Source organism: Microcaecilia unicolor, chromosome 9 (assembly GCF_901765095.1).
Source record: "Microcaecilia unicolor chromosome 9, aMicUni1.1, whole genome shotgun sequence".
Classification (NCBI taxonomy): Eukaryota; Metazoa; Chordata; class Amphibia; order Gymnophiona; family Siphonopidae; genus Microcaecilia; species Microcaecilia unicolor.
Window position 1 is genome coordinate 19,470,757 of NC_044039.1, and position 24,395 is coordinate 19,495,151.

A 24,395-nucleotide genomic window follows, 5' to 3' on the forward strand; every position below is an offset into this window, starting at 1 on the left:
TGGGCGGGTAATACACCCGCTCTGCGCCTCATTTAGGCGTCTGGATTTACGCCAAGTAAAAGATGGCCTAAATGCATGTGACCAAATTTGGTCGCATGGAGGGGGGCTCGGCGTATTCTACATACCATGTGGAAATTTAAGCCAATTCTATAAAATTTAGGTGTACTTTCTCGGAAGAACAAGAGAACATGAAATGAGATTGAAGGGGGGCAGACTCAGGAAAGATGTCAGGAAGTATTTTTTCACAGAGAGGGTGGTGGATGCTTGGAATGCCCTCCCGCGGGAGGTGGTGGAGATGAAAACGGTAACGGAATTCAAACAAGCGGGGGATATGCATAAAGGAATCCTGTGCAGTAGGAATGGATCCTCAGAAGCTTAGCCGAAATTGGGTGGCGGAGGAGGTGGGGGGAAGAGGGGTTGGTGGTTGGGAGGCGAGGATAGTGGAGGGCAGACTTATACGGTCTGTGCCAGAGCCAGTGATGGGAGGCGGGACTGGTGGTTGGGAGGCGGGGAATCCTGTTGGGCAGACTTATACGGTCTGTGCCCTGAAAAAGACAAGTACAAATCAAGGTAAGGTATACACATATGAGTATATCTTGTTGGGCAGACTGGATGGACTATGCAGGTCTTTTTCTGCCGTCATCTACTATGCTACTATGTATGTTTTAGAGAATACACCTAGGCGTATATTATTACCACGCGGATTTTTCAGGCAACATATATAGAATCTAGCCCTAAGGTTATTGTAACTCTCTTATTTGTTTTCCTTACTCTGCAGCTCAGAAGGAGACTTCAATTCTTCAGAACACCTTCACCAGACTGAAATTTGGTGTAGGGAGATATTCTGAAGCTTCTGCATTGTTAAATGAATTGCATTGGCTTAACACTGATGGTCATATCTATTTTAAACTTGAATGTTTAGTTTATAAAAGTCTTTGTGGACTCAGGGGCCCTTTTACTAAGCCGCAGCAAAAAGTGGCCTGCGGCAGTGCGAGCGCGTCTTTAGGACGCGCGCCAGGCCAGTTTTTACCGTGTCCTGGAAAAAGGGCCCTTTTTTAAGGGGCCGTAAAATAAATGTGTAGCAAAATGAAAAACCAGCGCGCGTCCATTTTTGGCCTGAGACCTTACCACCACCCACTGACTTAGCGGTAAGGTCTCATGCGCTACCCGGACGGCAGGCATGCAGCGCACGCCCACTGCCATTTCCCACTAGGTAAGTGACAATCGGTAGAAACTAGAAAATATTTTCTATTGCGTGTTTTCGGCGTGCACCAAATTCAGGATTACCGGCCATGGCACGCGGTAGACAGGCAGTAATGCCGATTTGGCGCATGCTAGATGTGAATAAGGGGCGTAGCTATGGGGGGGGCACGGGGGCCTGGGCCCCCACAAATTTCATCCGGGCCCCTGGTTTGGCTGGCGGGGGTCCCCAACCCTCGCCAGCCAAAGCCTTCTTCAGCGTGGTCTCTGGCGCAGCCCTGTTCGCTGCCTGCCCCCTGCTCTTCTTTCTTCTCCAGGAGGAGCAAGAAGAAAGAAGAGCAGCGGGCAGGCAACGAACGTGGCTGCGCCGGAGACCGCGCTGAAGAAGGCTTCGGCTGGTGGGGGTTGGGGACGCCCGCCAGCAAAGGTATTTGTTTGTGAGGGGGTGAGGCGAGGTGGTGGGGGGGGGCGGTGGGGCAGCACTGAAAATGTGCCCCCAACCTCGGGCTCTGGCCCCCTCTCACTGTGAGATCTGGCTACGCCCCTGATGGGAATAGGCCCTTACACGCCTTTCCAAAAGGACCCCTAAACTAATTTTTTCAAACAGTAGACCTCATTTGTGAAGTGGGAAAAGACTTATTAGAGCTTCTATCTATGAAGAACGTTAACTGTAAATTTACCAGGAAGCGTCCCTTCGATTTTCAAAGTATTAAATTCTGGAATAGTATTCCAGTTCAAATTTGTCAGATTACTCTGTATATTCTATTTAGAAAAACTCGTAAAACTTATCTTTTTTCTAGACAGAGATTGTGATTATTTTAATTTAACTGGAATTTTTATATTTTTATTTTTTAGCTTTTTTTTGTACAAATTTGTAATGTGTATTGTAGTTTCCTTCTAATGTGACGTTTCTTAACTGTAATCCGGACTAGAAGTCTGTAAATACAATTCCATGTACATCTACTGCCACCTGGTGTCAAGGAGTGTGGTTGCAGTATTAATCCACTTTAAATTAAAAAAAAAAAACACGGAAAATGACGTAACATTTTTTCTTACCAAAATAGTCTAATAGAAATGTATCTATTACCTGCTGCAACTGAATGTAAATCAAATAAAAAGATAATTAAACTAGCCCAATAAAAAGCTATCACCTCATTTCCATTTTTATTTATTAATTAACCTGGTGTAAAGTCAAGACGTTGCAAATAATGCAACATCAGAGAGCCAGAAATGTATTGCTTCCCATACTGTTCAAAATATAAAGAAATGCACCTTTCTCAAAGTAGACAGTAAAAAAGCCATCCCATGTACAAATGAGCAAGGATCAAATCCTATAACAATCTGCTAGTTACTCTGACTGGATCAGCATGAGCAGCCGTAATTACGGCACTTTGAAGCTCAGCTTTCACTCTTAACACGTTCAGGAGCAAAATTCTCTGCACCTCTCTGCTAAAGACACTTTTTTATTAATCAAAACATAAGCAATAGACAATTACAGCAGTAAAAATATTCAAATACCAATAAAAAGTATGGTATAGTATACTACTTACAATGTCAACACAATACGTAATAGAACATTTTATATTTCCAAATATTTTATTAATTTCCAAGAATACAAATAACAGGAAAACAATGATGGAAAAACATAGGAAGCAAGAAACACAACAGGTGGGAAAGGAAAAAAGAGAAAGGAAAGAAGAGAAAAAAGGAGGGGAAAGCATCCAGGTGTTTAACAAATAAGTCCTTTGTACTGGTTTAAGGTGTGGCCTGAATAGTTTGGAGGTAGTTGTCCAAAATAGACCAAATTTTTTTTCTTAGATACTATCATCTGACTTTTTGCAGCCATGGCGAGCTCAAACTTCTGATGCTGCAGGACTGTATTCCACCAGAAGTGAATATTCAGCAACTGTGCGTTTTTCCAGTTTTGCAAAATATGCCGTTGAGCAATAGTGAGGAGAATGTCCAATAGAACATTTTAATCGACAGCGCTGGTATAAGCAAAGACGGAACATATACATAGGTAAGAGAGTAAGAGGAGTTGGAGAATAAGGTGACTAATTTAAAGAAAGGTGCACATGAGGTCAGAGAGATGGTTAAATATTATCTCAGCTAGGGCAGGAGTGGAATCCAGAAGAAAGCAAACCTGCATATGGTATCAGGAACCTCCCAGGACACGCCTCCCCTCCTTGCCTGCCTTCTGATCTTGCAAAGCTCAATCCCTCCCATTTCCATCCTCTACTGATGATCTGAATCCACGTACCATACCTTACCTAGCGTTCTCCAATGACCTTTTCAATCACTTAGGACACCCCTTACTGAGCAGCATCTCTCTGTATATCTCTAGTTCAGCCTTCACTGCCACCTTGGAGTCAGCAAGGAAGCCTCTGTGTGATAAACTGGTATAGGCCCCATCCCTACCCATCTTCAAATCCTTGCTCAAAGCCCATCTTTTCGAAACTGCTTTTGGCACTTAACCTTACCATTACTCCTCTATTCAATACCACTACCAATCTGTCTGTTTTATGCATTTGCATATCTTAATTGTCTTTAGCTGTTTAGATTAGTCTGTCCCTGTGAACTATTGTGTAATCAGATGTACTATGCTGTCCTAATTTGATTGTCTCTGTTGTTATGTCCTTTAGATTGTAAGCTCTTTTGAGCAGGGACTGTCTCTCTTCATGTTTGACTGTACAGCGCTGTGTAAGTCTGGTAGCGCTTTAGAAATGTTGAGTAGTAGTAGTAGTAAAGCCCTGCGCCAGGCCAGTATGCCCTCCTGCAGTAATTTCAGATTTGGCAAACGCCCATAACGAGTGGATGATTTATTTCCTCCTATGCGTGCCACTTCCGGCGGTAATCTGCACTTGGTGTGCACTGACCGGTCACTGCGCATGTAGCGTGTGTGCCATTAGGAGCTCAGGCTGGTTTTGGGCACACGCTGGTTTCATTTTTACTGCAGGCCTTTTTCCCGTACCATTAAAAAAAAAAAAAAAAAGACCTTTTTTGTAGATGGGGTAAAAATTGGCCTGGCGTGCGCCCAATACACGCACCTATACTACTGCAGGCCACATTTTAATGCTGCTTAGTAAAAGGGACCTTAGTAGTGTATCTTGTTATATCACTAAACTGCATTGGCTTCCAGTTAAAGACCAAATTTTATTTAAGACTTCTTGCTTGATTTTTCTGATTTTACTTCTGTGTCTTTACCTAAATTATCTTCGCGTTTATACCATCAGCTGAAACTTTGTCATCCCTTCTTTCGAAATACTACTTTTCTTTGAGTGGCTAATGCTATCTTTTCAGCTACGGGAATATCTTTTTGGAACTTCTGTTAAATGCTAGAACTGAACAAAATTATTTACTGTTTTGAAGAAAGGTTAAAACGTTTCTCTTTAGCTGTCTATGAAGGGATTTATTGCCGCTGTTATTTAATGAAGAATTAATGATGATAATGAGTATAATTTTTAGTTACATAATGGGAAGCATTATGGTAAGTATTTAGAGAGGACAAATTTTATTGGCTTGTATTATGCTGTGATTTTTGTTAATGATTTTATTATTTCTTTATATAATTGTACACTGAATTGAACGTTATCTGGGAACTTAGCAGTTAATAAGAGTTATTGACATTCTCCAAAATTCCATAGACCGCGCCTTAATTTCCATGTGGGAATCAAAGCATATTCTATAACAATGCATGTAACTTAATTGGAAATATGGGGAAAATCCCTCAGAAGTTTCAAATTAAGGCTCCCAGTGTCAGATTCTAATCAAGGTATCCACTGAGCTGGAAGGAGGAAACTGGATGTTAGAGGAATTCATTTCTGTGCATTCACATTAACAACTTAGAAAAATGTCGATAGAACAATATATAAAGAATAAATTTCACATTAAGATTGACAAACCCAAGTTTGGGACTGATTGATTGATTGCAGTCACAAATGTGCTTGACAAAATTATGTTCATAAGGCATGAAAATTAAAATCTTAACATACAAAAATATTATAACACAACATAGTAACATAGTAAGTGACGGCAGATAAAAGACCTGAATGGTCTATCCAGTTTCCCAACAGTCACATTCATTATCAATTCAAGATTTAAATCAGCAATGAATGTGATATTATACACCTACTGGCATTGCCGACAAGGTATTACAGAACTATAAAATTATTCAATGCAGTTACATAAGTACTGCCATACTGGGATAGACCAAAGGTCCATCAAGCCCAGCATCTGGTTTCCAACAGTGGCCAATCCAGTTCACAAATACCTGGAAAGATCCCAAAAAAGTACAAAACATTTTATGTTGCTTATCCCAGAAATAAGCAGTGGATTTTCCCCCAAGTCCATTTTAATAATGATCTATGGATTTTTCCTTTAGGAAGCCGCCCAAACCTTTTTTAAACCCCGCTAAGCTAACCGCCTTTACCACATTCTCTGGCAACGAATTCCAGAGTTTAATTACACGTTGAGTGAAGAAAAGTTTTCTCCGATTCATTTTAAATTTACTACTTTGTAGCTTCATTGAATGCCCCCTAGTCCTAGTATGTCACAGCCACATATCAGTCTTAACTTTCACATAAAAGCCACATTACTAGCCATTGGCTCAAACGATCCACACAGTGATGAGAAGTGGGAAGTAGATCAGGCTGACCAGGAACAAACGCGGAGACCTCTAAGTACGGTAAAACGTTCATTTGCGAAGACTCGACACAGACCTGTGTTTTGGCGGTTAGCCTGCTTCAGGAGTCTTCATATAATATGCATAAAACACCAACAGGTGGTCGATAAAAGTAAGATAAAAAAATCTGGTCTTAATAAAGACCTTGGTAGAACAAACAGGGTTGGTAGCGTCTACTTCCCACTTCTCATCACTGCCTGTCTTGTTACCGTGGGATTTCGTTGCTCCTCTGCTTTGGCAGATTTGCACTCAAAACGATCCACACTGCATGAAACTATCCCACTAAGGTTACAGATGTTTCTAGAAGGTACCTCTATGGACTGCAGTTCAGAAGTATGCAGGTGAGGCGATCGTGGATAAATATCGTTAATATGAGGCGGAGCACCAGGATATAATCTTTTAAGATGCTTTTCGTAGATTTCTGCACTATTAAACGCATCAAAATTTGTCTTCCAAACTAAAACCTGGGAAACAAAATCAGGATTACAAGAGAAATTGAACTCCATTTTGCATCTTCAACATCTTTGTTTCTAATGGTTTATCACTGGCTATTCTGAAAGTTACAAGCTCAGAGTCAAAAATGATTTCTCAGCTATAATCTGAAATACCAGTGTACTTATGGTCGTTCACCAACAGAACAGATTGGGAATACGCATCAACGCGAGGTCTACCTCGGAATATCTGATACATAAGGGAAGCCCTAAAGAAAGCAAATTTATTCAGGGGCCCTTTTACTAAGCCACATAGGCGCCTACACGCACACAATGCACGTGAATTTGGAGTTACTGCCCAGCTACCGCATGGCAATTTCATTTTTGACGAGCGTCTGCTACGCGCGGCAGAAAATATATCTTCTTTTCTGGCGCGTGGCGAAAATCAGGCGGTAACTCCGACTTGATGCTCGTAGGTGATTACCGCACGGTTAACGTGAGAGACCTTACCGCTAAGTCAATGGCTGGCAGTAAGGTCTCAGACCCAAAATGGACAAATGCCAATTTTTTTTATTTTGCCACGTCCATTTTCGGCAAACATTTTTTTAAAAGGCCTTTTTTTTTTTTTTTACAGGTCCACTGAAAAATGGATCTGCGCGTGCCCAAAATATGCGCCTACACTAGCGCAGCCCATTTTTCAATGCACCTTAGTAAAAGGACCCCTCAAGGACTAGTGTCAAGTACCTGTGGTCTAAAACACGAATAGCCTCTCCTGCCCAGTTAAACCTCTTTGAATATCAGGCCCACTGCTCCTAACACAGATGTATTTGGGGCAGGATTTTGATTGTTTTAAAGGAATATTTCTATTTGTACCAGGGGCGTAGCTATGTGGGGCCACGGGGGCATGGGCCCCCACAAATTACGCCCTGGCCCCCTCTACATTTGATCCCTCTCGCCGTCGCCCGCCCGGCCACCGCATCAGGTACCTTGTTTGCTGGCAGGGGTCCCCAATCCCCCCCCAGCCGAAGAGTTTTCTTCAGCGCTAGTAAACTCCGGCGCCTTCGTTGTAGGATCATCTGTTTCTGACGCCTTACGTCCTGCACCGTGCATGTAGCCCCGTGCAGGACGTAAGGTTTCAGAAACAGATGATCCCACAAGGAAGGCACCGGAGTCCACCGGCACTGAAGAACACTCTTCAGCTAGCGGGAATTGGGGACCCTTGCCAGCAACCAAGGTACCTGATGCGGTGGTGGGGCAGGCGGCGGCGGGGGGGGGGGGGGGTGTCGGTGGCTAAACAGTGCCCCCCCACCTCGGGCTCTGGTCTCCCCTCCCGCCGAGGTCTGGCGACGCCCCTGATCTGTACAGTAAAGATCTGCCACAAACGTTCTGTCTGATTAAGCATCAGCCAGTTCACTACTACAGTACCTCTAAGATATAACAGGCCTGGAGTGTTTAGTAATTGGGTATATAATAAATGGATCTCAATAATTTGGGTAAAACAGAAAATACAGTAAATAAATGTCCTTCTGTGGATTAAGGCTAAAGCCCTGGTATTCAAGCATGAAAGCCCTATGAAAAGATTTTACAAACCTGTGTGTCTTTTCCACCAGATGCAAACTGCTCTCCTCCTCTTGAAAAAGTTACAGCAAGGACAGGCCCCTAGAACATATAAATGCAATATGTAATTTTTCATATAAATTACACGCCTTTGACAGTGCAATAGGTTCACCTGGGATATTAATTAACAGGACACAAAGCTTACACAGAAGCACAGTTCTGTTTCTGTGAGTCTGACGTCCTGCACGCCAGCCGAGGTCCTCTTCTTCCGGCGCAAGGCTTTGTTCTGCTTCTGTGAGTCTGACGTTGTAAGTGCAGGACATCAGAATCACAGAAACAGAACGAAGCCTTGCAGATCAGCCAGCAACGTGGCCGCTGGCTGATCTGCAAGGCTTCGTTCTGTTGTACGTTGTACGTGCAGGACGTCAGACTCAGAAACAGAACGAAGCCTTGCGCCGGAAGAAGAGGACCTTGGCTGGTGGGGGTTGGGGTCCCCTGCCAGCAAAGGTAGGTGATGGCGGGTTGGCGGTGGAAGGGGGGGTCGAGAGGGTCAAAGTTGTTGTTGGTGGTGGCGGCGGCGGGGGGGGGGGGTCGGCGCCGCCGGGGGGGGGGGGACTAAAATGTGCCCACTCACCTCGGGCTCTAGACCCCCCTCCCGCCAAAGTCTGGCTACGCCCCTAGTGTACTGTGTGGAGGTGTTCCCAGGGCTGAGCTGCGATGTGCAACCATTTTGGAGAAGATTCTATACATTGTGACTAAAAAAAAAAAAAAAATCGGTGCTGAAATCGTGCCGACTAAGCATATTCTATAATCGGCACCCAGATTTAGGCGCCTAAATTTTGGAACACAGGGATGGGGGTGGGGGGTAGGAAGTGTTTAAACATTTGACAGCTCCTTCTCCACTGTAACCCTGTTTTAATCCTCAGTAGGAACCACAAACAAGGGGGAAATACTTCAGTACAGTGTCCTGCCTGGTTCCAGAGTTGAAAACGAGGTCACAGACAGACTGATGGACATGACCGATCTATTAGGCATTTCTTTTGACTCGGGACATTTGTAGATACTACTTTAAAAAAAATGAAAGTTATACCTTGTGTCCATGAAGGGTATAGAGCAGTCTTCCTTCCACGAGATCCAAGACCTTAATGGTGCTGTCGCTGGAAGCAGTGATGAGATAGTTATCGGAAGGATGGAAGGATAGGCAGTTAACTCCACCGCTATGAACTGGAGAAACGGCAAGAGAGCGGTACATCGTTCAGACAGAGAGGCAGTATCAGCCCCGTTTTAAGAGACAGCTGGATTGGCTACCTGTGCAAGCCCGCATCGATTTTTTTTTTGTTACATTTGTACCCCGCGCTTTCCCACTCATAACAGGCTCAATGCAGCTTACATGGGGCAATGGAGGGTTAAGTGACTTGCCCAGAGTCACAAGGAGCTGCCTGTGCCTGAAGTGGGAATCAAACTCAGTTCCTCAGTTCCCCAGGACCAAAGTCCACCACCCTAACCACTAGGCCACTCCTCCACTGTTGCTACTATTTGAGATTCTACATGGAATGTTGCTATTCCACTAGCAACATTCCATGTAGAAGTCAGCCCTTGCAGATCACCAATGTGGCCGCGCAGGCTTCTGCTTCTGTGAGTCTGACGTCCTGCACGTACTCACAGAAACGGAAGCCTGCGCAGCCTTCTACATGGAATGTTGCTAGTGGAATAGCTACATTCCATGTAGAATCTCCAATAGTAGCAACATTCCATGTAGAAGTCGGCTCTTGCAGATCACCAATGTGGCCGCGCAGGCTTCTGCTTCTGTGAGTCTGACGTCAGACTCACAGAAACAGAAGCCTGCGCAGGCTTCTACATGGAATGTTGCTAGTGGAATAGCAACATTCCATGTAGAATCTCCAATAGTAGCAACATTCCATGTAGAATCTCCAGTAGTATCTATTTTATTTTTGTTACATTTGTACCCCGCGCTTTCCCACTCATGGCAGGCTCAATGCGGCTTACATGGGGCAATGGAGGGTTAAGTGACTTGTCCAGAGTCACAAGGAGCTGCCTGTGCCTGAAGTGGGAATTGAACTCAGTTCCTCAGTTCCCCCAGGACCAAAGTCCACCACCCTAACCACTAGGCCACTCCTAGTTAGCTTTTCAAAATTTTATATGGCGATTACTACAGAATTTCTATCTCAGTTTACCGAATTATTGAGATCTGACCTCACTCACCGTTCTAAAGGTCGTGTCTTGCTTAATTTTCCTTCTGCTACAAGTGTAAAATCTAAGCGAGTCCTGAAAACTTCTTTCTCGGATCAGGCCGCTCTCATTTGGAACTCTCTACCTTTGAATGTAGGCGATGTACGCTTCTTGAGACATACTTATTTCATCAATAACATTCGACATGTATAATTTTTGAACTTTTTGAGCATGTGTTAATTGATTATGGATTTTCTTCTCAGTTATTATCTGGTTCTCTTTATGTGCTCAACCTTAGACCATTGAATGGGAGAAGGTAGTATAGAAATGTCCAAGATAAGACAAGAAAAAGACTAATTGAATCTATACTTCCTTAGCACAGCCCTTAGTAAATATGTCTAGTTACAATTTTTCTTCCACTTTTCACCTTGGCTACCATTAACTGTGCTCAAAGGGGGAGAGGAACCTGCTATTTTGGTCAGGCATTCAATGAAATGATTTTAATTAGGATCTGACTAATAACGGACCAAAGCTAGGAAATAAATCAAATTTGTTATTAACTTTTTGTTATATAATGCGGCTCATTTTCAAACAGAAAAATGCCCAAAATGAAGCACAACTCAGCAGATGGACGTTTTCCTTGCAAAAATGTCCAAATCACTATTTTTGAAACACATTTTTAAGACTTATTTCTATGCAGTTCATCTGCAGTGCGTCCAGATCTCAAGGGGGCAGGATCTGGGCATTCCCAAAACGTCGATGTTTTTCTGCCTTAATGGAACAAAGCAAAAACGTCCAGGGCTAAAAGTTGGCCGTTTTGCTCTGGATCTGTTTCAGTTATGACTAAATGACCCTCTGAGGCAAGAAAGGAGCCACCGCCACCACCCCTGAGGTGAGGAATGAGCCGCTGCCACCCCCCTCCCACCAATTTACCTTTTCTTTCTCGTTTTTCCAAAGGCAGCGGCAGCGATTCCCAGAGGCTGCCCTGCCGCCAGTCCTGGTCCCTTCTGTTTACCGCGGCCCGCCTCTCTGACATAACTTTCTGTTTCCTCGGAGGTGGGCCGCAGCAGACAGAAAGGGCTGGGACCGGCGGCAGGGTAGTCCCTGGGAATTGCTGGCCACCGGCTTTGGAAAAATGAGAACGAAAAGGTGGTTTAATAGTAGGGCCGCCCCTGGAGCACCCATGTCCCTCCTATGGTCACGCCCCATTTTGGGCTGCATGCTGTGGGATTTAGGCGTCCAGAGAGCGCAGCTAGATGCACATACACATCCTAATTAGTGCCAATTAACATCAATAATTAGTTGCTAGCATCCCAGGGAATTTAAGGACAACGCTGGGGGGATCGATTTCTGGGGGTTTCGGGGGAATGCAGGTTTATGTCCGAACAGATAAATATCAGGATTAACGCCTGCTACCTGGGCCAGCCAGGTTTCTAAAATGCGTTTGCAGTGAGCAGCGCTCCACCAGAGAAATTAGGGAAGGTCACTCCCTTAATCCCCTAGTGGCCGATGTCTCGCCTGCTGGGCCGCCGAGAGAGAGGGGATAGGGGGGGACAAAATTCCCCGGGCCTGGACCTCCGGGGGGGGGGGGGGGGGGGGGGGGCCCGGCGCCGCAGTCCCACCCGCCCGCGGCTCTATCGTGTGACCATCTGCCACCGGGCCCCCTGCATTGAACTCACAGCACCTCACCTCCGAAGGCGCAGCAAGCAGCGGCAGATCACCTGCCTTCGGCCCTCCTTCCCTCCCTGTGTCCCGCCCTCGTCTGACGTAACTTCCGCAAGGACGGGACACAGGGAGGGAAGGAGGGCCGAAGGCAGGCGATCTGCCGCTGCTTGCTGTGCCTTCGGAGGTGAGGTGCTGTGAGTTCAATGCAGAGTGCCGGGCCCGGCGGCGACCTCATGGGGCTGTGAGTTCAATGCAGAATGCCTGGTCCGGCCCGGTGGGGGGGGGGGGGGGGGGGGGGAGTGGCGGCGACCTCGGGGCCGCCCCGGGCCCGGCCCAGTCTCTCGGCGGCCCTGCTCACCTGACTGTGGAACTGGCAAGGGATATTAGTCTTAGGGCCCTGTTTACTAAGCCACGCTAGAGGCACATTAGTGCTTTTAGTGTGAGCTAACCATTAGCGCACGCTGAGTAGGCGCCCTAATTTTCTGCACGCTTAAAAACGCTAGCGCACCTTAGTAAACAGAGCCCTTAGTGACTGCGTAGGAAAAATGAATGTTTATGTTTCAAAAATGGCTAACAAAGGTTTATGATTCGCCCTATAAACGCTTTTGTTGATCTTTCATAACATTGTCTCTGTTGATATTTTAGACACGTACCAATATCCATTTCACCGTGATTTTTAGAACAGGCTCTATGACAGGCACATCCTATTCTAAAATATTAGGGGAACTTGAGCTGTCTCGATCTGAACGCCTCAGTTCCCATCCGTACCTCCTTTCTAAAATGATGCGCCACACGAGTTTTTTTACCTTGGTAATATTGCAGTAACTTATTCGTTCGAATGTCCCAGAGTTTCACTGTTTTATCAGAATTTGCTGAAGCCACACAAGTGCCTGTGGAATTGAAATCCACAAAGTTTGCAAACCTACAAGGGAACAGACAGGCCACTCTCAGAACATTCTGCAAGCCAAAGACCAACCCGAAACCCAAACAAAACATACCTAAATTGAAGGAAGCACTTAGGTGACTACAGAAACTTCAGTTAGCGTCTAAAGTTAAACTATTTTGCCTGACGCTCACCCTTCATGGTCGGTGAAAGTATTAATACACAACTTGTTTGATACGTCCCAGATTTTAACAGTTTTATCATCGCTGCAAGAGGCAATTAATCTTCCATCAGGAGAAAATCTGAAAAGCATGAAAAAGATCAGCTTTTATTGCTGTGTTAGAGACCATCCCTTCGTTAATACGTAAAAGGTCAAGAATAGTAAGCCACTACTTGGCCAAAAATGGATGTGTGGCAAAATGAAAATTGGTGTGCGTCCATTTTGGGCCCGAGACCTTACCGCCAACCCATTCACTTTGCAGTAAGGTCTCGCACATTAACCGGGCGGTAATCATCAGCGCAAGCGCAATGCCGATTACCGCCCGGTTAGCACCGGACGCGGGAAATTTTCCAGCACGCGCAGTGGGCAAGCGTAAAAAAATTAAAATTACCGCCTGGGCCATGGTTCCGAATCGGCAAGTGTTGGGTGCGCGTAGGCGCCTACGCGGCATAGTAAAAGGGTCCCCTTAGGCAGCTAGTTTGCATTCACCAGCCTACACTCACCTGGCACAGCGAACCCAGTTTGTGTGTTGGGTTAAAGAGAATAGGAAGTGTTGACGCTGCACCGTCCAGACTTTAATGGATTTGTCATCGGATGCGGTAACCACACGCTGGCTATCACTTGAAAAGTTCACGCTACGAACAGCTGCTGTGTGGGCTTTAAGCACAAACAGTTCCCCTTTACTGAAAATAAGCAACACACATGATCAACTATTAGAACGCTTATCAGAAGAAATTCGTGTAAAAAATGCAAAAACAATTCATGAAAAAGCTTAGACCAAACAGTGAAGCTTTACCTTCTCACAGAGAAACAGCATTTAAACATACGGCATAAATGATTCAACCTACAATCCTGTCCACCCAAATATAAAAAGCAGGGATGACTGTTATTTTGCTCTACAAACACAAAACCGGGGGGAAAAAACTTTCAACTATAAAACGACTCGAGATCTCAAAAAGAAGATAACAAACCTTCAACTTTCACACCTTCTTACATAGCTGAAATAATAATTCACGGTTTCTAGTGAGACTTTGAAGGCAATTCCATACCGCCAACCCATTAGCTGATAGGTTCAGACGGGGAGAGGGACCTTGGGGTGATAGTATCTGAGGATTTGAAGGTGACGAAACAGTGTGACAAGGCGGTGGCTGTATCTAGAAGGTTGTTGGGCTGTATAGAGAGAGGTGTGACCAGCAGAAGAAAGGGGGTGTTGATGCCTCTGTATGTCGTTGGTGAGGCCCCACCTGGAGTATTGTGTTCAGTTTTGGAGGCCGTATCTTGCTAAGGATGTAAAAAGAATCGAAGCGGTGCAAAGAAAAGCTACGAGAATGGTATGGGATTTGCGTAACAAGACGTATGAGGAGAGACTTGCTGACCTGAACATGTATACCCTGGAGGAAAGGAGAAACAGGGGTGATATGATACAGACGTTCAAATATTTGAAAGGTATTAATCCACAAACGAACCTTTTCCGGAGATACGAAGGCGGTAGAACGAGAGGACATGAAATGAGATTGAAGGGGGGCAGACTCAAGAAAAATGTCAGGAAGTATTTCTTCACGGAGAGAGTGGTGGATGCTTGGAATGCCCTCCCGCGGGAGGTGGTGGAGAGGAAAACGGTAACGGAATTCAAACATGCGTGGGATAAACATAAAGGAATCCTGTTCAGAAGGAAAGGATCCTCAGGAGCTTAACCGAGATTGGATAGCAGAGCCGGTAGTGGGAGGCGGGGCTGGAGGTTGGGAGGCGGGGATAGTGCGGGGCAGACTTATACGGTCTGTGCCAGAGCCAGTGGTGGGAGGCGGGACTGGAGGTTGGGAGGCAGGGATAGCGCTGGGCAGACTTATACGGTCTGTGCCAGAGCCGGTGGTGGGAGGCGGGGATAGTGCTGGGCAGACTTATACGGTCTATGCCAGAGCCGGTGGTTGGGAGGCAGGGATAGCGCTGGGCAGACTTATACGGTCTGTGCCAGAGCAGGTGGTGGGAGGCGAGAATAGTGCTGGGCAGACTTATACGGTCTATGCCAGAGCCGGTGGTTGGGAGGCGGGACTAGTGCTGGGCAGACTTATACGGTCTGTACCCTGAAGAGCACAGGTACAAATCAAAGTAGGGTATACACAAAAGTAGCACACATGAGTTGTCTTGTTGGGCAGACTGGATGGACCGTGCAGGTCTTTTTCTGCCGTCATCTACTATGTTACTATACCAGGGAGCCAAGACTGTTTTCAAAATAAAGCATACATTTTTCTTAATATTTAATTTAGTTTTTAAAAATTTAAATTTTTTTTTTTTTAATTTTCAAGTGTCTTAGGGGCTCGTTGAGTGGTGATGGCAGCATCATGTTATGGGGGACGCTTCTCACCATTTTGAAATGGACAGAAGGAACAACAAATGGAAAAACAGAAAAATTCTTGAGAAAAACCCGCTGCCCTTCACGAAAAAGATGAAATGAGAAGTTGACCTTTCAGTACAACAATGACTAGAAGCACACAAACCAACAATGCAGTGGCTAAAGAACAAAAAAGGCAAATGTCCTCGAGTGGTCCAGTGAGGTCGCCAACCTCAGTCCAACTGAAAATCTGTGGCATGACTTAAAGATTTAAAAAATTGTTCAGGTTCTGATGGACAGCAAATGGTCTAATATACGTGCAAAGTTGGTGGAGGTCAATTCCAACAGACTCACAGCTGTAATTCAGCCAAAGTTGCTTCTATCAACTATTGACTTGGGGGGGGGGGGGGGGGGGGGCTTTTCCAGTTGTATTTCAGGTTTGTTTTTTTGAGGGCAAATTCTAAAAACGGAGCCTTAAAAATTGATGCTGAAAAACCACGTGGTTAGTGTAATTCTATAAACTATGTCTAAAGTTAGGTTTAGTTTATAGAATATGCACGTGAGCCATTCTTGTAACTAAAATGTAGGAGCACCCACTTAGCCCACCTAAAACCAGGCCTAAATACCTGCACCTAAGTTAGGTGCAGATCAGGTATATTCCATGATAGTGTGCATAGTTTTTTGAAATGCTCACAACTCACCCATTCCACGGCCCTTTTCAACTGCATGCGTTAGAATTTACACGCACCAGGTTGCAGAAAGAAAGTTGTGCACATACATTCTAATTAAACCCAATTAGTGCCACTAGTTGGTTAAGTATCATTCATCTGTGCTGATTGGCTTGTTAATCAATTAAGTTGTGCACGCAATTTGACCACATAGCCACCGTGAGGGGGGGGGGGGGCAGGGAGGGACAAAATTCCCCGGGCCTCCAAGGGGGGCCCGGTGCCGCAGTCCCACCCGCCCTCCGTCGTCTACCGTCTGCCCCCTGCATTGAAATCTCAGTCTCGCTGTCGTGAAAGCAGCGCGGCAGGCAGCACAACTCCTCCCTTCGGCCCTCCTTCCCTCCCTGTGTCCCGCCCTCATTTGACGTAACTTCCGCGAGGGCGGGACACAAGGAGGGAAGGAGGGTCGAAGGGAGGCGTTCTGCTGCCTGCAGTGCTGCTTTCACGGCGGCGAGACTGCGATTTCAATGCAGGGGGCCCAGCCCGGTGGCGGACGGAGGGGGGGGGCATGGTGGCGGCGGCGACCTCGGGGGGGGGGGGTGGAGGGGAGAGCAGTGGCTGCGGCTATCTCGGGGGGGGGGAAGCGGTGGTGACTTCAGGGGGGGTGGAGGGGGGGTGCGGCGGTGGCGACCTAAGGGGGACGGGGCGGTGAGGGCATCTGGGGCGGGGCCCCGGGTGCAGCCTTGCCCCGGGCCCGGCCCAGTCTCTCGGCATCCGTTTGGCCATGTGGCCAAATTAGCGCACACAAGGCACCATTTATAGAATTTGGCGGTTTGTCCACAAATACAATATTTTTCCTTTAAAAGGTACGGAGTATTGTGTATTGATAAATGGGGGGGGGGGGACTCATTTAAAAGTATGCAAGCCTGACACATTGACAGTAAAGTGTGAAAACTGTTCAAGCAGACAACTGGATGCACTCAACCAGCCCCTAAGCGCTTTTTACATGCGTTGAAAGAAAGTCAACACGAAACAAAACTGATATAAAAACACTTTTGCATAAAACCCCATAATTTACACATTATTTGCCTATGAATTGCACAATTCACATGTCAGCATTTTGTTATTTCGGATCCTGAGTACTTACATGGAGGGAAGCCATAGTCTAACAGTCTTGTCTTGGGAAGCAGATACAACTAACCGCCCAGAAGGTGAAAACTGAATACTAGTCACACCTTCTTGATGGCCTGCAAATCTTAGGGATCTAGATTGCGGTTTGAAGTTCCATAGCATAATAAAGGTATCCAACGATGACGTAGCTAGCAACAAATCAGAAGTTATATTCAGTTTAAAATGCAAGTACGGCATCAAGGCAACTAGCGTAGCTGGACACATAAGGGATTTCGACAAGTTCCAGGAGGAAAACTCCATAAACTATTATTAGCCAGGTAGATTTGTGAAAGCCACCAATCATCCCTGGGAATGAGCACGAAGTAATAGATGTTGTAAAGAGTATGTAGGCAGCTCTGGGGAACAGAAAGAAAAGAGGAGAGCAAGAAACTACAACTCCCTGCATGCCTCAGGGGAACCTTGGGCTAAGCAAGAATACACCCGGTACAGGCAGGCATTCCCCAAGAAAGAACCAGAAATAAGGAACTACAACTCCCAGCATGCACCAAGGGAACTTGGGGATGAGAGAAACGATGTGTATTCCCATGAGTCACCAGAGGAGGGCCGCAGGGGAAGGAGTAAGGCTGATTCTCCAACCTGGTGGAAGAGGTGGTGGAACAAGTGGGTGGAGAAAGAAGGGACTCCAAAGAACTTTAATGAAGAAAAGGGGGAGCAGCTGGGAGAGGGGCGGGGTGAAGAGAATATGGATTGGGCTCCCGAGGAGAGAGGAGAGGAGGGTGAGCCTTGCCAGAGGGAGCTGACTGAACCAGAGACCGCCCTGGAAGAGCCGATGGACTTTTCAGCTCTGGTACAGCGAAGGCCAGAGAAGCAGCGGGGCTCAAAGCCTAGGGTCCCACCCTCTTGGTCAGTCATACTCTTACCTGACCTCCTCCCGCTTGACCCGGCTTGGCCCCGCTGCTTCTCTGGCCTTCGCTGTACCAGAGCTGAAAAGTCCATCGGCTCTTCCAGGGCGGTCTCTGGTTCAGTCAGCTCCCTCTGGCAAGGCTCACCCTCCTCTCTCCTCGGGAGCCCAATCCATATTCTCTTCACCCCGCCCCTCTCCCAGCTGCTCCCCCTTTTCTTCATTAAAGTTCTTTGGAGTCCCTTCTTTCTCCACCCACTTGTTCCACCACCTCTTCCACCAGGTTGGAGAATCAGCCTTACTCCTTCCCCTGCGGCCCTCCTCTGGTGACTCATGGGAATGCACATCGTTTCTCTCATCCCCAAGTTCCCTTGGTGCATGCTGGGAGTTGTAGTTCCTTATTTCTGGTTCTTTCTTGGGGAATGCCTGCCTGTACCGGGTGTATTCTTGCTTAGCCCAAGGTTCCCCTGAGGCATGCGGGGAGTTGTAGTTTCTTGCTCTCCTCTTTTCTTTCTGTTCCCCAGAGCTGCCTACATACTCTTTACAATGTACTCTTTGAGATCTATCAAGTACTTCCTAGTTATCCAGGCTGCTCACTGGATGCTGGGCTCCAGATTCCTGCATTTTATTTATTTATTTGTGATATTTATATCCCACATTATCTCAAACAAGTTTTGAGTTCAATATGGCTTACAATAAACAGTATAAGATACATAACAAAAGACACATCTCTTTAACATGGCATACCAAAATAACTTATAATTGAACTGTATTTCACCATCATTTACTTAATAGGTTTACACTGTATTGTTTAATTTTAATATGCAATCCATGTTCAATATGTGATATCATTTGTATATTTCTTTCCTTTTTATTCGACTGTTATTTAGCATTCATGTTCTATATATATTAACAATTGTATATGTATTCTGAAATGACATAAGCCATGATGGATAAATTGTAAAGCCACACTGAGCCTTTAAATAGGTGGGGAAATGTGGGATACACGTAACGAATAAATAAGTAAAAGCATAAGAAAGTAATTTGTTGTAAGAATCCAATTTTACAGTATCATAAACATACTGGGATAACTGTGGATGTTTAACATTTAGAAAATCTATTACGAATGAGAAATTGTACATGAAGCAAAAAGAATGTTAATGTTAAATAGAGTAAAATAACCAATTAAGGTAATAATTAGTTGTTTGAGATATGGTTGTTCTTTGTGAGGGTTTGTGGTTTTTATACAGTACATATGTAGGACGTCAGGCCAAAGTAGCTGAAAATAAAGTTAAGCAGGTATTTTTATAACTGCACGCAGACATAAGCAGCAAATTTTCAAAACAAAAGTATGCACCTTATTTTCATTCTGAAAATCATCTCAGGGAATTTATACAGCTACACTTCCACGTGATACACACAAATTCCCTGGGCCATGTATCTATATATATAAAAGGCAACCCCAACGTTCTGAAGCCTCAATGGAAGTTGAGGCGCCCGAGATATCCGGTGTGCCCTGGAGTGTGTGCACCGCCCTTGCGTCAAAACGTCATGACGCGTCAAAACGTCATGACGTCGAGGGCGGAGCTATTGACACTCGAGGGCCGAAACGGCCCACAGCGAACAAGGCAAGTAGCTTCGAGGGACGGAGGGAGGGGGCCCCTTGCTAGCGCCCGTTTCATTCCGCTCAGAAACGGGCATTTTTTCCTAGTTTTTTTATAAAGTATGCTCATACACGCAAACCTTCCCCAGTCCTACCCAAGGGAATGCCTCTGCTTAATTTGGGTAAAATTATGCACCTAAAGGCAGTAGCATATAACTATTTGCGCATATCAAGTGGACAATTTCATCAAAGCCTATTGTCACACGTAAAGCTTCTGAAAAGTATCCTGAAAAACATCCAAACGTGAAATTATGAAAAGTTAAAAGACAGGCAAAGACATTTGAATTGAATTACATAAAGAGTACTTCAATGCCAGAAAAGGCCATAGTGAATAATCCAATGGGCCAGGTCACCATATCCCGAGGTATAAATTTATTATTTATTTATTTGTTGCATTTGTATCCCACATTTTCCCACCAATTTGCAGGTTCAATGTGGCTTGCATTCTTACATTATGCCGTAGTGGCGACCGCCATTTCCGGATAGAGAATTACAAGTGGTATTGCATTAAGGCGCATAAATGGTAGAGTAGAATACAAAGTGGTATTGCATTGAAGTTCCTGAATGATAGAGTGAATTATAAAATAAGTTAGATAATCGACTATAGAAAGTTTACTTCCGACATGAGAAATAAAGAGGTAGTGCGTACTGCGTAACTTTCATTAGCGGCAGCGAAGGTTATCAGTCTTGTGTATAGAGTTCGGTTGTGTCTAGTTCATGTAGAGTCTAGTTGTCTAGTGTTTAGGATGGATCATTATGGTAAGCCTTCTTGAACAGGTTGGTTTTCAGTAGTTTTCGGAAGATTGTTAGGTCGTGTAACAGGAAATACAAGCTATGCAGAAATGCACCTTTTCCAATTCTACTATCTCAAGAAAGATATAGTAGAATTGGAAAAGGTGCAGCAAAGGGCGACTAAAATGATAGAGGGGATGGGACGACTTCCCTATGAAGAAAGACTAAGGAGGCCAGGGCTTTTCAGCTTGGAGAAGAGACGGCTGAGGGGAGACATGATAGAGGTATAGAAAATAATGAGTGGAGTGGAACAGGTGGATGTGAAGCGTCTGTTCACGCTTTCCAAAAATACTAGGACTAGGGGGCATGCGATGAAACTACAGTGTAGTAAATTTAAAACAAATCGGAGAAACGTTTTCTTCACCCAACACATAATTAAACTCTGGAATTCGTTTGCCGGAGAACATGGTGAAGGCGGTTAGCTTGGCAGAGTTTAAAAAGGGGTTGGACGGTTTCCTAAAGGACAAGTCCATAAACCACTACTAAATGGACTTGGGAAAAATCCACAATTCCAGGAATAACATGTATAGAATGTTTGTACGTTTGGGAAGCTTGCCAGGTGCCCTTGGCCTGGATTGGCCGCTGTCGTGGACAGGATGCGGCTTACATAGTACCGTAATGGCATTCGCCAGTTCGGTTGATAACAAATACAGGTTGTAATGTGGTCTGATGAGGTAGGTGTGTATCAGGCAACAGGAGGGTCGAAGGGAATGTAGGTTGTATATTGTCCAGTAAGATCATTGGTTATGCTGTGTTGCTGGGTTTGGAGATTTAAGGTGGATCGGTGGGGTATGCCTTTTTGAAGAGGTTGGTTTTTAGAGATTTCCCGAAGTTTAAATGGTGATGGATTGTTTTCACAGCTTTTGGTAGTGCATTCCATAGTTGTGCACTTATGTAGGAGAAGTAGGATGCGTAAGTTGTTTTGTATTTAAGTCCTTTGCAATTTGGGTAGTATATAAGTTTAGGTATGATCGTGATGATCGGATTCTGTTTCTGGTTGGTAAATCTATGAGGCCTATCATGTATCCTGGGACTACGCCGTAGATGATTTTGTGGACCAGGGTGCAGATTTTGAAGGTGATCTTTGCTTTGATTGGGAGCCAGTGCAGCTTTTCTCTGAGGGGTTTGGCACTTTTGAATCGTGTTTTACCGAATATCAGCCTGGCTGCTGTGTTTTGAGCGGTCAAGAAGATTCCTATTCATTTTTCCCTCGATAGCTGTCATATGAACCCTCACACCAGCTCAAGTGAAAGAGGTCTATAGATTTTGAGATGTGTGGGTGCTCATTTTCAAAGCACATAGACATACAAAGTTCCACATAGTAACATAGTAGATGACAGCAGAAAAAGACCTGCACGGTCCATCCAGTCTGCCCAACAAGATAACTCATATGTGCTACTTTTTGTGTATACCCTGCTTTGATTTGTACCTGTGTTCTTCAGGGCACAGACCGTATAAGTCTGCCCAGCACTACCCCCGCCTCCCAACCACCAGCCCCGCCTCCCAACCACCGGCTCTGGCACAGACCGTATAAGTCTGCCCAGCACTATCCCCGCCTCCCAACCACCGGCTCTGGCACAGACCGTATAAGTCTGCCCAGCACTATCCCTGCCTCCCACCAACCTGCTCTGGCACAGACTGTATAAGTCTGCCCAGCACTATCTCTGCCTCCCACCAACCGGCTCTGGCACAGACCGTATAAGTCTGCCCAGCACTATCCCTGCCTCCCAACCACCAGTCCCGCTTCCCACCACCGGCTCTGGCAAGGACTCAATGAAGTTTCAGAAGGATGGTTTGAAACTGGAAGGATGGATATTGAGGTATAGAAGAGCTGAATAATTAATAACTGGATGGAAAGACAAAATGAGATGGATTGGTCTTGAAATGAATAGATGGAGAGAACAGATGGATAGGTATAGAGAAGATACTGTAGATGGTGGGGAAATGGAAGGACGGAATGTGATGAATAGAGAAATCGAGGATTAGAAAATTTAATGGAAGGCCAGTAACCTATTGTAAGACTATGTGCTTTGAAAATGAGCTGCTTCTGTTCTTTGTGGATTATTTATGGTTTGCTCTTGAGCAATTTTGGCAGAATGACTGCTTCTTGGTAGAGTCACTATAGTCTTCATTTTATTTCCATTTATAGATTATATGTCCGACAGTGGATGGACAGAATCCAAACTGTTTAGAAATGGTCTTGTAATCCTGTCTAGACACATGAACATCAACTACTCCTTCGTAGATGTACTTTGTCTATGCTACTTACGAACGATCAAAATCAGGGATTGTCAACCCAGTCCAGGGTCAAGTTTTCAGGATATTCACAATGCTTATTCGATTGTGAATATCCTGAAAGTCTGACTGGGCTGGGTGTGTCCCGAGGACTGGATTGAGAATCCCTGATTTCGATCTTTTGTAAGTAGTGTAGACAAAGAAGAATTCTTCGTTTTTTTTTTTTGTTACATTTGTACCCTGCGCTTTCCCACTCATGGCAGGCTCAATGCGGCTTACATGGGGCAATGGAGGGTTAAGTGACTTGCCCAGAGTCACAAGGAGCTGCCTGTGCCTGAAGTGGGAATCGAACTCAGTTCCCCAGGACCAGAGTCCACCACCCTAACCACTAGGCCACTCCTCCACTGTTGCTACTATTGGAGATTCTACATGGAATGTTGCTATTCCACTAGCAACATTCCATGTAGAAGTCGGCCCTTGCAGATCACCAATGTGGCCGCGCAGGCTTCTGCTTCTGTGAGTCTGACGTCCAGCACGTCAGACTCACAGAAACAGAAGCCTGCGCAGCCTTCTACATGGAATGTTGCTAGTGGAATAGCAACATTCCATGTAGAATCTCCAGTAGTAGCAACATTCCATGTAGAATCTCCAATAGTATCTATTTTATTTTTGTTACATTTGTACCCCGCGCTTTCCCACTCATGGCAGGCTCAATGCTACATGGGGCAATGGAGGGTTATGTGACTTGCCCAGAGTCACAAGGAGCTGCCTGTGCCGGGAATCGAACTCAGTTCCTCAGGACCAAAGTCCACCACCCTAACCACTAGGCCACTCCTCCACTCATTCGTTCAGTTAATGTCTAGGAGCCACACTTACCCAGCTGCTTGCTGTCTGGACTGAAGTCAATACTGGTAACTGCATTTTTATGACCTCTGAACTGACGCTGCAAGACCGGATCCTCCTAAAATTAGGTACGTGCGTATTAAAACACAAGTAAAATAAACGTATATACCCCTTGATTCTATTTAGGTTGACCAAAGTTGGGCACCCAGAGCAGTTCTATGTACAAATCAATTCGTTAATGAAATGTTATTGATAATTGGCAACAATTTGGTTTTGTGTGTGCATTTGCCTTGGTCGCTATTCTATAACATCCATGCCTAACTCTTCTAGTACGTGACTCAAAAGGGGCATAGGTGGATCTGGGGGCATTCCCAGAAGTTAGGCACGATGCTATAGGGTAATGTCATATGTGCGCCCAACTGCCAAATATTAGGCGCCTATCCACTTATATAAGGGTTATGAATAGGAATGGGGAAAGATTGAATCACATATAGGGGCAGATTCTATATCTGGCGCCTAAAAACTCCACGTGGAATAAATTTCCACCTAAGCGCATTCTGTAAGCAGCCTCTACATTTAGGTACAGTATACAGAATACGCTCAGTTGATATCACAGCGCTTAAAACTAAGCGAAACCATTTACATCAAGGAAAACGTGGTGTGTCGGCATGTAGATTTCGGCGCACAGGCGCATATTCTATAACAGTGCATGTAAATTTTGGAATGCCATGAAACACCAATTCCCCTCGCCCATAACCACACCCCTTTTTGGCTGCGTGCATTAGAATTTAGGCGCAGTGCGTTAACAGAATACGCTTAGCGAGTTTTGCGCATAAATTCTAATTACTGCCAATGTAGTGCTCAGTCATGCTTGTTAAGACCTGTTACCAATGCTGATTCGCTTGTTAAGCCAATTAAGTTGCGTGCGTTGTTATAGAATACGCTTGGATTTTGGCGCAGAACACTAGGCGCGCTATACAGAATCCGAGGGATAATGTCCCAGTAATAA

The 24,395-nt window shown here is 45.3% G+C and overlaps 1 protein-coding gene across 1 annotated transcript in view; it reads right to left on the reverse strand.

Annotated features, from left to right (window-relative positions):
* The window catches only part of POC1B (POC1 centriolar protein B), a 106,681-nt gene that overhangs the window by 76,655 nt on the left and 5,631 nt on the right, over positions 1-24,395 (reverse strand). Inside the window, exons 2-9 of the mRNA XM_030214370.1 lie at positions 23,420-23,504; positions 16,969-17,140; positions 13,331-13,510; positions 12,802-12,909; positions 12,531-12,646; positions 8,960-9,093; positions 7,903-7,971; positions 6,193-6,345 (exon numbers count right to left, since the gene is read on the reverse strand). Coding sequence (XP_030070230.1) covers positions 6,193-6,345; positions 7,903-7,971; positions 8,960-9,093; positions 12,531-12,646; positions 12,802-12,909; positions 13,331-13,510; positions 16,969-17,140; positions 23,420-23,504 — 1,017 coding nt within the window. The remainder of the gene's footprint in view (positions 1-6,192; positions 6,346-7,902; positions 7,972-8,959; positions 9,094-12,530; positions 12,647-12,801; positions 12,910-13,330; positions 13,511-16,968; positions 17,141-23,419; positions 23,505-24,395) is intronic.